At 31.3% G+C, this 15,541-nt stretch overlaps 2 protein-coding genes across 6 annotated transcripts in view; one reads left to right on the top strand and one right to left on the bottom strand.

The window, feature by feature from the left end:
• The window catches only part of LOC130621522 (uncharacterized), a 91,989-nt gene that overhangs the window by 67,907 nt on the left and 8,541 nt on the right, over window positions 1-15,541 (top strand). The window contains exons 1-6 of one of the 2 annotated variants that reach the window (XM_057436826.1): window positions 6,049-6,198; window positions 13,359-13,759; window positions 14,117-14,336; window positions 14,644-14,861; window positions 15,040-15,190; window positions 15,329-15,485. In XM_057436826.1, the coding sequence (XP_057292809.1) occupies window positions 6,138-6,198; window positions 13,359-13,759; window positions 14,117-14,336; window positions 14,644-14,861; window positions 15,040-15,190; window positions 15,329-15,485 (1,208 nt within the window). In that variant the 5' untranslated portion in view covers window positions 6,049-6,137. Of the gene's footprint in view, window positions 1-6,048; window positions 6,199-13,358; window positions 13,760-14,116; window positions 14,337-14,643; window positions 14,862-15,039; window positions 15,191-15,328; window positions 15,486-15,541 lie in introns of those variants that run through there. The other variant, XM_057436827.1, reaches the window with a different exon arrangement.
• The window catches only part of LOC130621549 (uncharacterized), a 36,747-nt gene that overhangs the window by 13,487 nt on the left and 7,719 nt on the right, over window positions 1-15,541 (bottom strand). Inside the window, exons 1-2 of one of the 4 annotated variants that reach the window (XM_057436851.1) lie at window positions 10,399-11,030; window positions 1,537-2,228 (exon numbers count right to left, since the gene is read on the bottom strand). In XM_057436851.1, the coding sequence (XP_057292834.1) occupies window positions 1,927-2,228; window positions 10,399-10,456 (360 nt within the window). In that variant the 5' untranslated portion in view covers window positions 10,457-11,030 and the 3' untranslated portion in view covers window positions 1,537-1,926. Of the gene's footprint in view, window positions 1-1,535; window positions 2,229-2,680; window positions 3,660-10,398; window positions 11,056-15,541 lie in introns of those variants that run through there. The other 3 variants (XR_008980871.1, XR_008980872.1, XM_057436852.1) reach the window with 3 other exon arrangements.

The raw sequence follows: 15,541 nt of genomic DNA, 5'->3' as shown, positions 1-15,541 counted from the left end.
ATATGAAAATGATATATACATACTACTAGTTGTAGAATCTTTTGCGCCTATAAACGAAAAAGAGAATTATTCCCAAAAACGTTATTAAAAAATTGACAGACGTTTTTACTTTCGCAACCCGATTTGTCCGAAAAATAGACTAGTCGATAAGCCTGCAGAAAATTCCACTTAGACAGAAGAACGATGGAAAAGAACCGTCATTTGAATTTTGATGATATCAGCAATGACCAGTTACAAAAAAAATTGTTAAGAGATTTATTTACCCGATGCGTCTATTGTATAGAGTCTGGTTATAGAGAAAATGTAGGATTATGTGCTTTTGAAGAACGGTTGAATAATGGGTTTTTTGACTTCATCAAGCCGTACGTTTGGAACGAGTGGGTTGACCCAGTGTTTAGAGATTGATTCCATTTTAGTCCCAAGTGCTACCTAGTTAACTATGCGGAGATGACGTTAATTATTTTTATGGCTTAAAACTTAAAAGTGCATTGCAATGACTTAATCACCAGTTACATTCTTACGACGACTGTATTTGCTCTTCTATTAGCGTAGCGTCACGCTAAAATTTATTAAATTAAGAAAAAATCGCAAAACTGAAGTTTATTTGCTTTTCATGTTAAAGCTACATGGGATGAAATGGTTAAAAATAATACCTTTTCACCCCCAGTTTAGCATGCATGTCAACTGAAAAGAGAAAGCTTTTTAATCTTCTGTACTTATTTCCTTAAAATTATTCACTCAAAAGTTATTTAAGGTTTGAGTTTAAACTTCCTTATTTTCCATTTTTACGTCCCGAACAAACTGTTGTTGCTGAGTATAAGAAGTTGGTGTTACCTCAGCTAGAAACGTATGAAGACATAACGTCATAAATAAAACTTTACCTAGCAATCGAAGTAAAAAACTGATACTTGCTGAGAAAGTAAAAAAAAGCAGGTGTGTTGTTTAGGGTGTCTGATAAAGAGATTAATCTAGGTTCTAACGATTTAGCCGTCTCAACTTTCTCAACATTTCCTTAAATATTTACTTCCTTGTTGTGTCTTGAGTCTGAACAAGTCTTCTTTACGTACTTTTTAAGAATATATTCTGAAGAACGGATCAGATGTCAAGAATATCCTAAGAACAAGTCCAAGCTCGATTGTTTGTTCTAAATATAACTATTTGTAAGATGCACAAAATTTGGATGATTAGGGATACAGAGATATATTTTGATGATGTCACATCCGTCGTTATATAAGATAAATTATTTTTTCATAAATTTTTCAATCCCTCGAAACGACTTTGTAAATCTTTGATTCGACATTATTATTATTATTATTATTATTATTATTATTATTATTATTATTATTATTATTATTATTATTATTATTATTATTATTATTATTATTATTATTATTATTATTATTATTATTATTATTATTATTATTATTATTATTATTATTATTATTATTATTATTATTATTATTATTATTATTATTATTATTATTATTATTTAACGAATGTTTATACAGGATTTGCATGTCAGTATATAAAACACTGTTATAAATATGCGTCCTGATAATAAAATGTTAAAAATATTAATATTCATTTAAAATGGTTATATACAATAGATAAAAAGTAAATATGTAATGTGAAGATTATGTATATTTGTACGGAATAAAATGAGAGACAAAAAGAGAGAAAGACTATATCGAGAAAAACAGGGAAACAAACTAAGAAACTGTCACAAAACGGTGCACTATATAGAGTCCTCAGTTGAAAAAGAATGTTAACACAAAACTCAAAAAGATTGTGTCAAAAGCTAAACCAGGCTGTATGGAAAACACACTCACAAATACACTTATCAAACAAAATGTGCTTGACACAAAGCTTTAAATTCCTCAAAAATTTCACATTGCCTAATTCCAATGGGTAAAGAGTTGAATAAACTCACACCCATTGAAAAGAAGCTTCCCTTTGCAAATTCCAATCTACTTTAGGTATAAATAAAAGAAAACCGTTGTTTCTTGTTGTTCTTTGATGACGCTTCACAGTGAAGTAGTCTTGAAAGTTATCACAGACATTACCATCCAAACATTTTTTAACAAACAGCACAGCTCGTTTTTCAATTTCTTTTCTGATCTCAGGAACATTTTGTTGAGTCAGAATTCTAGCACGATTGTCAATGGATTCGAGTCTCTTTATTTGAGTATCACTGAATTTGAGCTGAACGTTACTGCAATAGGATAATCCTGGTAAAAAAAAAAGGTAAAAAGGTTTTGAAGATATAATGTTAAAAGGGTTTATGATGAAGTCGTCAATCCTTCGCGTTTGAAACAGATGATGGACACAGCTATTGGTACTATTTCCTTCTCATGCAGTTAAAGAAAGCTGATATAATCTCGTTCCCAAGTTATTTGGCTCAAAGTTAACTGCATTGCAATGGCAATTGTTTCACTAATATTATTAAAATCATTGAAATCAGTCTGATACATTGACATTGTGCAGTAACGTCAGAAAGTTTAATAAATGAGACGGCTACATCAAAGGAAAATAAACACATCCACTTTGCCTGTCACAGAGAGACATACAGACAGACGGAATGAATAATTAGTGTATAAGACTAGTCCATAGGCCGGTGAAAAATTCCACATACGCATAAGAGCAATGGAGGAGAACCGTTAATGACAAAAAAATCGTTTACCTGTTGTCCCTATTGCGCAGAGCTAGAAATGCTTAGGAAGAAAATGAATATGATGATGTGCTTTTGACGGACGGTTGATGAAATATTGGAATTTGATGATATCATTAACCTGTCTGTTCCAAATTAAATAAATAAGCCTGGTTTTCTTAGATTCAAGTTTCTCAAATAACTCGAATTGTATAAAGAAGCTATTGCGCATAATTCTTACGCAGTTTGTGTTGGTCATATAGTTAACAAAGAATGTTCATGTCTCACGCGGTTGATGTCGGTACATATAGGAGAACCTTTTAACAGAGAATGCTGTTATCAAGAAAAGTTAAAAAAAATTATATTTAATAAAAAAATGTATATAAATTAAAATATCGTATTCCCTTTTGCGGTTTTTAAAGTCGATTGTAAAATGTTAAGTTGTTTTGTTTTATATTTCCACACCTAGTTTATTCCATATTGGCCCGAAATTCGAAGTTTGCAGTTTCAGAGTTATCTCTGTATCCAAATTGTAAGCTTGTGACGTTTTTATATAATTAATAAAAAAACATAAGATTAAAGATATATATGTGAGTAAACAAACGATAAAATATTTTTTATCTGGAAATTTTTGCTTTGTATTTAGTATATTGTTCAGACATTAATTTCATTTTAAATTCAAATCAAAAACGAAATAATTTTATTTTATTAAAATCAGATAAGCGTCAATGATGTCGTCACATTTGGAAAATTCAAAGATTTTCTTTTTAAAAGACAAACCTCAAACATATATACTTGTTATCCAATAGGAAAAAAAGATCCCGTGCATTCCTTTAAATTCTAGAGCTGTTTATAGTTGTTAACATGGCTATTTTTGTTCGCTTTTTTAATTAAAAATAAAAATAATTTTGCATTGATCGTTCTTAACTAGAAAAAATATTTCGTCATTTAGTATCTAAGTACTTTCTTTAATCGTGATATGCTTGGTTTTTCATGAAGATCTATTCGTTAGCAGCTTGGCTAGTCTTATTCAGTGTTGTTTTATGCGGCTACTTAATAACTGTAATATCAAAACCTTTTGTAAGTTAAAAATGTTCATGGCGGTTTTTTTTTAAAAAAATTGCGAATTTTTGCGAGTTTCGCTTAGTTTTTTTCCGCTGTTAAAGTAGCCCAGGCTGCGGATAATTGAGGGACAATATTTAAATAAATTTTAGATAGTCGTTGCTGTTGTCGTTCGAAAACCGTATCTATATAGCACAAGTGTCCCTGAATTTTGGCGGCCCGCAGACAACAATGAGATTGATTCTCACATAGAATTATGTGATATATATAAAATTATTATAAAACTATTTTGATTTATCTTGTTTTGTCTATTTGTTTATCTAAATATTTAAAAGCTATTCGCAGCTTCTCCTTTTTACCCAAACCTTTTTAAAACTTTGAGAAGAATCTAAAATAAAATAAATTTTTTCAAAACTTTTCTAGTGCTCTTAATTTCTGGTCAAACGTCAGCCTAAATGTTCTTATAATATAAGTTCTAATAAAAAAATAGAATGTTTATATTCAAGGAGAGTAATATAGCTTAAATTTTTTTTATTGTCTGACTATATGAGATCTTAATTATTGATCAAATTTGGAGCCGATGGGTTTTTATAAGAAAAAAACTATAGCCACGTTATAAACTAGATTTATTTGTAAAGCTATTTAATTGATAAATCGCGTGCGTAACGACAAATTGATCTTAAAGTTTTGCTAAGGATGTCCGATAAGGATGGTTTCTTGATGTTATTTGGTAAAGATTCTCATAGCATATTACAACTTTATAAAAGGAAAATCAGATTAGACAAATTGTCCTGAGAAATTTATAAGCAGTTAATAGATGTGGGTGTTCTCTTGACAAAATGAGGATATTCTTAAAAGATAGTTAAGGTACTTAAATTTTCGCGAATTTCGCATTGACCTCTATTCGTGACATTTAATTTATTAATTAGCAAAATAAATATTTAAAGTCAAACATATTTTTATTGATTTCAAAAATGCTAATTGGTCAGATTCTTGCCAGGTCTATAAATGAAGAGTTTCGCGAAAATATCTACACAAGAAATTTCTGTCACTACTGTAGAAAGTGTTTTATGAAGATTACAAAGAAGATTGTTGTTGTTGTGGTTGTTTATTGTTGTTTTTGTTGTTGTTGTTGTTGTTACGTTTTTTCTGTTATTGTGGTTTTCGTGTTTCTACATTCATTAATGAGACTTAATATATAGAACTAAAGCTTTTGTTGCTAAGTTACAAACCTATAGTTTATCACAGGTTTTTTTGGCAGGTATCTTTGGTAATAATGTTTCATCCCGCGATAAGCAACCAAATATTCACAAAATCCTACTGGTATGTCTCCCTTATTGCTATGACTTGCGTTGGGGAGACATCTTGATATACGGCTTTGATGACATTCCATTCAAGAATCCGCAATCACCTATTCCGTAATCACCTATTCCCTTCTCAAATTAGCTTATTTATTTTTTACAGTGTTTTCATTGCATTGTGGTTTCTTATTCATCAGACACACTTAAAGCTTACCTCCCAGGAGAAAAACAAGTTGGGTTCATATGAAAGACCTTTGAAAGTCATTTATAAATCTTTTTAATTTTTTGTACTCAAAGTGTCAAGAGTTTTGCTAATTATGCTAATTTATGATGTCATTGTGTAGCTCTGTAATTGCTGTTGCTGAATACCTAAATATTGACATTTATATGAAATGTTTAGAACGCCAAACTGAATGATTAAAAAATCTTTTTAACCTTATATGCTGTGACAAAAATGTTAAATACAATAATTCACTTTGAGCTACTTTGAATTCCTAGACTTTCAAGGTGTTTTATATAAACCTAACTTGTTTTTTTTTTGCGGGAGGTAAGCTTTAAGGAACTGATGTTTTCTCGAATCAACAGAATTTAAATAAGTTCTCTATAGTCGCTAAGCAGCCTTTGATGGTAATCAAGCATGAATATTTTCTTCCTAACCATGGGTGTCTTCTTTATCCAGAATTTAGTCTCTATTTTTTGTTATGCAAACCTTTCTTTGATGCGTGCTTTTTTCCTCAGTCTTGAAGCCTTCCTGTGCATGATTCCAATCTTAATTCATATCACTTCGTTATCTTTATTAAATCAGTAAGAACTGACATTTGTGTTGTCGAGAAAATAATTTATAATAAATATTTAAGATAGTATCAAACTACAAAACAAGAAAAATAACAAAAAAATTCCATCTTATCTTAATTTTCTTTCTTTATCTTTTATCTGATTAAAGAGGAAAGAATAATGTCATCTCACTATACCTTTATACTTGGTTATGCTGGCTTGCTTAAAAACTTGTGTACAAAAATAAATCGAGTTTTATTTACTTATTGTTTGGCATATCGAGGAAAGAAGAAACTGATTTGATAAATTCTAGTTAATATCTTCGCCGTGTTATTTTGAAATAAGCAAAATCGATGTGTGAAAACATGTCACAGATATGCGCTGTTGTATTGGTGGTTATATTGAGTTTAACAAGTAAGTTTATTCATTTATTTGGACATCCATACCTCTGCAGTTTTTTTTCCAATTTAAATCCCTACAAGTTAGTAATGTTTGTTTATAAATATAGTGCTTTAAAGGGTATTTCCAGATACCAAAGCACTAAAAACCATTATTGGTGGGAATAAAACTTTTTATGCAGGAAAAAACAAGAATAAAGTACATTTATTTTTTGTTTTATGACACAATTTATTGCTGTGTCTTCTTGATGCTACATGCTGATTCACTGTATTTTCGAAATAAGTAAATTTAAAGTTGATGCAAAAGGAAAACAGAAAAGTATATATATTAACCGTTTCTACAAAAGCGTAATTTTTTCTTCTTTTTTTTTTTCGTAAATATAAAAAATAAATATAAACTTTATCAGCTACATTTTTTATATAGCTTGTTATAAAATTGAATATTTATAAATTAGGCAAGTTCAAAGTTAGCAAAAACAAAAAATAACGTTAAAAATTTATAACATAATTTGTTTTAGTTTTACTTGTTAAAAATTGTTTTTTGCTTTTAAAAATTTTTCTCAGCCTCGTCTAACTCACATATAGCCGATTGGTGACATTAATACCACTATCCAATCAACACTGACAGTATACCTCCTATAGTGCTATGCCTTGTCATAACATTTAGCCTAGAATGTAAGCCTATAGTTTAAATTGACCCAATTTTTTTTACAAATTCAGTGTTTTTACAAGTTACCTTTCAACTGACAACATTAAATAACAAAGAACCTAATGTAAAAATATTACTGTATTGGCACTTCTTAAACAATTAACACCTTTGTACTTTGTAGTTAAATATCACAAGAAATATCACAATAATATCGCGAGAGGCTCTAGCAACAAAGTTTTCTTGCATCATCGCTTATATATATTTGATAATATATTTCAACTTTGTTCCCAGGGTTAATCTGCGCCTATAATAAATGGACAGGACGGCTCCGTAATTACGGAGCCGTCCCACCAAGTCTTTTGAATGAAGTTAAATATACATAACTCGTTTACCTTATCTTGCATGCGTTGAAAGGGGTTAAGGGGCTATTAAAATATAAACTTATAACAAGACTCGTTGCACGTTGTCACGTTGTCACGTTGTAAATGACTAATTTCTAATATCGTGTTGACAGTATGAATGCGTATGCACAAATTGGCGGATGAGGTCTTGGCACGACTTAAAGTCAGGGGTGGTGTCATTCTTGCGAATTGAAACCGAATTAATAAGTTTATAACTTTAAACTTATATCAAATAAGTTTGGGTTTAGAATTTTAAAAACCATAACGGTTTTTAGGAAACCTATAAAGTGAAGAATTTAAAAAATGCGCAATCATTTTAGTGGTACGGTGCTGCATGATAGTTTTTAATATATCCTATTTTTAAAAAAAACTCGTAAACCAACCGTTTCCCAAAAGCATCTTAAAAAATGTTTTTTGGAATGTAAACGGTAGCAAAATTACCGTTAAAAGCTTGATTAATAATCTCTCCATCCTAAACTGACGCAAGGTTTCTGTAGCCTTACGAGAACTTTTAAATAAGCCAAAAATTGCAACAATTGTATGAACTCAGAAGTGATAACTTAAATTCGCAAACTTCAATTCTATAGTTTTTAAGTTCGCATTTTACCTTATTTTCGGCTCGCTTACAATTTTCCTACAGATTAAGTATATAATTCACCTTTTATATAAACAAAACAATAGTTATTTCAAGTTACTATTCGCAATTTTTAATTTTGCATTTTAATCAATGTGCGCATTTTCGATTTTTTATTCTGCATTTTGCACAATTCTTTATTCCGTATTTTGCACAATTCCGAGGTCGTTTTTTGCTTGTTTGTTTACTAAAAGAGCTGTAATTGGTTCTTATCTAAATTAGCCTAAAAAATTGTCGTTTTGCAATCCAATTAAATTGATTGACAACTGACTTGTCTTGTTACATTCCTGATTTAAAATAGCTCAAAATAAACATCGATTAAGCTAATTTGATTCATTCTGACATCTCTGTACCATAGGAGAAGCTTAGAGGTGATTTTTTAGGGAAAGAAATTAATACTCTTTTGTTCTATTTTGCTTAATGCATTAAACAACTGAAGGTGGTCTTTTAAGTCGCTTATTTCATCCACAGTTGTAGCCTAGTTAACTAAGCTTTGTTCGAGGATATCCAATTTAGTTTCTCTCAAACGAAAGCTTAGACGCAAACAAATGTCGCAGCAAATCCCTAAAAATCAAATCCACCTCATAGCAAACCGCGAATTGCAATCAACCAATGAGCAAAAAGCCCGTGTGGTCACATGTTATCCTTTTAACTAGTACAAGAATTAATTATGTTTGTTCCGGTGAGTGAAGCCATTCTTGCTAAAAACAAAAGAATTCCTTATATTTACCACGTGAGCAAAGAACAATAAAATTATCCAATCAAAAAGCGCAGTCAGACTTCTGACTGCAGAAAAGTAGTTTGAGACCTAGCGCAATTTTTTCAACTTAACTATTTCGACTTCCTGGTTATAAGAACAATTATGATGGGTGTCCTGGCTACACACAGTGACCAAGTTAACCAAACTGCACATTTACTTTAAGCTAATATCATTTGTATTTGCCTTCACACCGATTTTCTAATCGATCTACGAAATACAAACAATCACCGAAAATCTGTAAAATAACGAAAACGGAGATTCTGATTTCTTAAGTAATCGTTGGACCGATATCACTTTAAATTTCTCTTTGCTACTTGTCCGCTAGCCTTCTCTAAATTTTTAATCAAAGAATTTAAATCTTTACTCTCTTGCAGTTGTTCAAGCCATAAGTACAAATCTCAAAGCGCAGTTGTTAATAATTGCTCTTACGAATTGTGACTAGTGTAAATGTTCTATAAAATACAAAATGCAGACACTGACTAGTTCCTCAGTAAACCAACGTCCATTCACTTTTGTCTATGATTTACTTTTCCTTGGTAAGCTATCGCAGCGGACGAGTTTTAAAAAAGAGTTTCTATTCGTAGCGGCTTAGTGTTGTTATTAGCAAGACCTTGGAGGAAGAAAGACTTCTTCAAAAATGCGAAATACGTTTATTTTAAGAAGAGAAAAAGACGGAGGCCAGTGACAGGTATTTACCATATAGAACAACAAAACTATTTAAGTCTAAGCTCATCATACTACAATCGCATTCACACAGTTTCAAAGGCTTAGTGCATTAGGATGTGTAATCTGAAAAGAAAGTTCAGACTAACTTCTTGAATCTGCTACAGAAAATCTATTTTTGTTCTATTCAGACCTCCCACAGTGCTGACGGTAACTATATCGTCTACAAAATATTATACTTTTCTTTTTAAGGTATTCTTAAATTATTAAGAAGGCCACAAAATGGCTGTTGGTTTTTTGACTTTGACAATTGACGCAAAAATTGAGCTAATTGTGGTGAACGATTCTAGGCACTAAGGACAAAAAAAAATACAAAAAAATCTAAATCAACTTTAATATCACTTTGAACAAAAAAAAAAACTAAATCATCTATATATATTGTGTATACGTAATTTAATCGATATAAGCACTTACTTTGTTTTTACATCAATTTTTCTGTCAAATAAGGTTTCAAATTTTTTGGACAACGCCAGTCCGCTTCATTCTTATATATTTGCTATAGACAAAGCATTGCACAAAACTCCTTAAAGCTAGTAAATATGGTGTTTTATAAAAAATGAAATCTCTCGTGTTGTCTTTACTTTATTGTCAAAACAAACTTTCGGTTCGGTTTTACTGATATTTGTATATTTTCCAGACTGTAGTTTATTTTAGAGCTCAAAAGTCAAAGTGATTTTATTCTAGAAATCAATTAAAAATAGCAAATTTATCGTCCAAAGATTATTATTTATAAACAGTCTATACAGACGTCTATGCGGTTGTAAACTGTGTATCCATTTTTATACCTGACCTATTGGGTGGTCTGTTCATTAGACAGCATTCTTGGGTGGTCTGATCCGGTCTGGTCATTCGTCGGAATGTGCAGGTATTAAGAGTAGTATCAATGATCTTGTATGTCACTTTGTAATCCTGTCGCACTTAAAGAATAAGAGGCAGGTGTTGGGATGTTTCAATGACGTTAAACCTTTGGTTACTTCACTTTACTCACCTCAATTATCGCTTTAGTGACCTTTATTAAGTAAAAACCTAATAAGCCATAAAAATATTACCTGTTAGAATTTCTGCGTGTAGTGGAAACTGGAAAAGATGTGTAGCTGGAACTGTCATCTGTTCTTCACTTCTTCACTGATTTAACACAAAAAGCGTTTCAGAAACAATTGAAGAAGTATACGAGAGGAATGTTCTATCGCAAAAATATCGTGGATTACAAAGTGTGACAAGGTGGGATTACAGAGTGCGGCATCAAAGAATTACAAATTGTGATATATTTGGGATCACAAAGTGCGACAAAAGGGGTTACAAAATGTGATGGGATTACAAAACGCGACAAAATTAGATTATAAAGTGCGATGGGATTAAAAAGTTAAGCCTGAACGCAACCATGAACCATAATACTCTTTTTTATAGAAATCTTCGTATGGGTAAACAAAAATAAAACACTAAAATTCCTGTTAATATTATTTATCTTATTTGTGCGCCCCATCCCCTTCTCCCTTCAGCCGATTAGCTTAGTTACTAAGCCACTGGTAGTTTCTACGTACATACAGTGCGCTATACATCTAATTACATTGATAAATGAAGAAAATATTGAAGTCATCTTTTGTATCGTGCGTGTGAAATTTGCGTTTTATGGAAAGTAGTAACAACATGGCAGCTAGCTGATTTTATTGTAAAAAATATCGATTCGTTAGACTGTGAAAATTAACATTAATTATTTAGTTCTTTTCTTCCTCTTTTCAAGTTATATTTTGTTCATTTGTTATATTTTATTAGTGAAATTTGCAAACAAATAAAGCTATAGAAATGTTTTTCCAGGAGTACGTTTTTCAGCTGGTTATAATTTGTTGCAAACTAGAACACAGGCCCTGTAGAATTTTATTTAGGTTTAAGAAAAACCACATATCAATAATTTCAACCGACAAGGATATTCTTCTTTATCTTTGCGTCTTTAGAAAACGTAGATGGTAAACAAAGAAAAATTAATCAAATAAAAATTATGTTGCGATTATAATAAAAAAAGAACCCAAACATTTCGTCTAGAATTGAAAAAAAAATTGTGAAAATTATATTGAAGAAGGAGAATCGTTATCTTAAGATGGAATCGCTTGTCGCTATAATGCTTCATGTAATTCTATACGCTATTTATCTATTTGCTATAGCCCTACACGTTCTTGGTATATATCTACTTTGTTCGACTAATCGCGTAAAGGAAAACCAAAGGATATTTTTGATCAATCTGAGTGTTTTCGAAATTGCAATGATGTGCACACAAGTTATTCATAGCGTCAGCCATATAGTGCATGAAGCCACACTCACGACTTATTCCAGCATAACTATGTGCGCTCTAGCTTTATCATGGGCCACTGGTTTAATGTTAATGACCATTGATCGATTTCTCGAAGTAAAATTAAACATTAAATATCATCTATATGCCACGTCACAGCGTATACGAATGGCGCTGTTCTCAACTTGGCTGTATGCTGTTATCAATAACACTTGGATGTTTTACGTGCAACGTTATAAGAATTTTTATCTTTTAAAATTTATCTACACAACTTTATTTCCAGTTTTTGAGGCAGGATTTATTATAACTTGTGCGATCGTGTACACATATATTTTTATCAAGTTAAATCCCAATCAAAGGAGGAAAACTAGAATTAACCGTGATAAAATCAGTACTGTAGTAAAACAATGTTCGGGACATGACAACAATAAGAAAATGTCAAACTTTGTCCCGTTTTATATCATAGTTACGTTTTTATTTTTTTCCGGCGTACCTGAATTGATAACAACTATTGTTGTTTTTGTATTAGAAATCGAGGATATTTATATCGAACTTGCGACATTACTTCTTTACGTGATTGGTTACATAACCGATGCGGTTATTTATATATTCTTGCTACGACAGTTACGGCAGTTACTATACCGCAAGTTAAGCTCGAATAGAGTTAGTATATCTCGCCAAAGTCGTACCGATACCGAATAAATTTTACGCCTACGACGAGCATATACCAAGTATAGGTACAAACTCATAATGTGACGTTACATTAAGTAGAGCAAATAGGCAACTTTTTTAAAAGTCAGCAAATTTTGTGTAAAAACAATTTATTATTATTAATTCCACGCCATGAGATGGTATAATGTACGTATCAGCTTTTACACAAAGTAGATAATAAAAAAGAAGATAAAAAAAAACAGATTATAGCTACGTTCGATGACTACGACACAGAGCCATTGCACATACTTTAGCTTGTCTACCATAAATTACTGCTTGAGCAATTGGAGAAGGTTACTTAAATATTGAATGCCACTGTGCAATTCAAAACATAATTTTTGTAACAAGAAGATGTACCAGCTTGATTGTAGGGCAAACATAGAGAAAGTGATTTTTATGACATTTCTTAATGCATATTATTTATTTCCTATAAAACATAAATAGATATAGCTAGTTACATAATAAATAAATAAAAAAAATAAGTCTATTATGCATAAAAGTATTAATCTTTTTTACGATACCCTGGTAAAAGAAATTATTTTTGCAGGGATTATTTTTATCAATCTGGCGAAAAGTGATTTTGATATGCACCAATTTTTTTATTTTAATTTCCAAAGGACTTTATATTATATGGATGTGTATTTTAACTTTAGCACTCCGTTTCAGAATCTCTCGAAAAACGGTACAAAGTGAGAGAGAAAATGTCGTCAATTTTTTCTTTCACGTGAAATTTATTGTTTGCAAATTATCAGGCCTTAGTAACATTGCGAAAAAAAGTAGAGAAGTGAATGTCGAAGTAGTAAAGTAGTAAAAACAAAAGAACTCTAATGTATTGCTATACGCTCTCAAAGTAAAGAGGCCTAAAAATCTTTTAAATGAATCAGAAAATATAGAAGTTTTTAGAACGAACCAGCCATTTAAGATAAAGGAGTATGCTATTGAAATCCTCCCGTAACACAAGGTGATAAAAGATAACAATAGTAATTTTTAAATAATTTGTTTTTTAATTCGTAGCTGTGGATGCTGGTAAAAAATACCAATCTTACCTTCACAAATGGCACTGCGGACTAAACTACAGGACGCCACGTGACTACAACGAGGGCCATACCTTCTCCTTTGGATTTTGCTTCAAAGACCCGTCCCAATTTTGTTTTAGACATGCCGTGACAATGAACGGCTGTAAACAGCACAGTAACATGGGCTTATATTGCTGCATTATGGAGAATGTAAACGAAAAATATTTCCACTCAAGAAAATATAACCGTACAGAAGTTCACACGTGGCTCACTAAAGACAAGTTTCTGTCCATAACGTCACTTTTTAAAAGAAACATTGTCATGTACAGATTTTTAATTATGGACATTGCAATAGCTAACATTGATACAAAAGAAGAATTGGCTGCATTCCTCTCCATTGTAAGTTTTTCAAGTCTATATTTAGTAAGAAGAGATTTGAATGAGATTTATGTGGCTGCAAAGAAAGCCAGAACAACAGAAGCTGTAACAATGAGGAATAGTCACACCAGGGAAAGGAAAGACTTATAAACATCAGTTTTAAATTTGTGTACTTTGACATCTTCTGGCACAAAGGAAAATACATATCAATAATTGTTACTTTTTCAAATGCACGCTTGTTTGTTTTGTTTTGTTCACTTTTTTCTCTTCAGAAAACATTAATGAAAAAACAGCCTCACACGATACGAAATATACTAAATTCAATTTTTTACCTTGTAATCATCCAATCATTTTTTCTCTTTTAAATCAAACATTTAGGTATTTCTTGACACAAATTTTCTGACCAATATGGAGGAACATTTACCAGTAGATATTGCTAAAAATGTTTCAACGCATGGTGAAAATGATGAAATCAAGTTTATTGGGCGTGGCGCAATACATGTGAAAGGAAGGAAGTTCTACCAATGGATAAGTCCGAAGTTAAACAAGCTTTTACAAAAAGAAGGAAAGCATAATTTAACATTAATAAACGCAGTTGGTACGTATAAATAGGCTTTTACACTGTTGGAAAATGGTGTTCAATAATTATAAAGATTTATTTTTAAGGATAAATGTGATCAGTAGTCACATAATGCATTTTTTTTGCACGAAACGATAAAAAATAAAGCTTTTTGTTAGTTGTAATGAAGTTTGATGTTGCATTCTCTGAAGGAGACCATGTTAATAATAAAAAAAACGAAAACTTGAAGAATTATTCACTTTTTCCCATTTTTTATCCACCAATCACTGATAACGTAAGAACACAGTTATATTTTCTGTATCAAGCATATGCTCTCTACTTATAGGGGCCCCAGAAGTATTACTTTTTCCAACATCCGCATTCCGAACTGCTGCATATATTTGGGGTGAAAGTTATTCTTATGTTAGAGGGAAACCATTGGGAAAATTATATAAAAGACTAGCTGATGGAAGTCTGGAGAATATGGTGAAAATATTATATCATTTAAAAAATGATACCAAACAACTACCAGCTCTGTTGAACATATGGCAAAGAGTTAGAAAGGTAAGAAAACATAAATCAAATTGCTGTTGTTTTTGCACCGACGTTTTTCACTAGGTCTTGTACCCTAACTGATTCGGACCAATATGGTATCTGCAATAATCTCAAACTCTGTCTTTGTTGCTGTTAGTTCAAAGCAATCATAACGAAAGTTTAATTTCTATGCCCTGCGTTGTTTTAGGTTCTAAATTGTCCCGGCGATATCAAAAGGGATGAAAAAAGACGAGGGTCTTACCATTGCCTTTATGAACCATTATGTCGCAGTGGAATAATGAATGAAGATGATGCTTTTTGCAACACGGGTGGATATCCGAAGAAAAAACTTTGCTTAGGTAGACAGTACTGAGATTTTATTTCATTTCGCTTTAGCAACAGTAATGAAACTCCACAGTTCAGACACTTAGTGACGTGTTTTATGAAAAATCGATATTTAATGGGAGTTTGCTAACTTCTTAATGTTATATTCTTAGAGCATACAAAGGATCTTCTTGTTGTGTTAATGTTTCATCCAGATTTTCCGCAAAACCATCGCAAACACAAGGTTGAAACTTTTGTTTCGAACATTTTTGCGGATTATTCCCGTCAATCAAATATTAAAGTGGCATTTTCCATTGATGATTCATGCTCGTAAGTCATTATTCTTTTTTAAAAAAATCAAACGCTAAATTTGAATATGTAGCTAG

The sequence above is a fragment of the Hydractinia symbiolongicarpus genome, chromosome 12 (genome assembly GCF_029227915.1).
Source record: "Hydractinia symbiolongicarpus strain clone_291-10 chromosome 12, HSymV2.1, whole genome shotgun sequence".
Lineage (NCBI taxonomy): Eukaryota > Metazoa > Cnidaria > Hydrozoa > Anthoathecata > Hydractiniidae > Hydractinia > Hydractinia symbiolongicarpus.
Note: the sequence above shows the minus strand (reverse complement) of the source record. Positions and strands in the feature narration are given on the sequence as shown.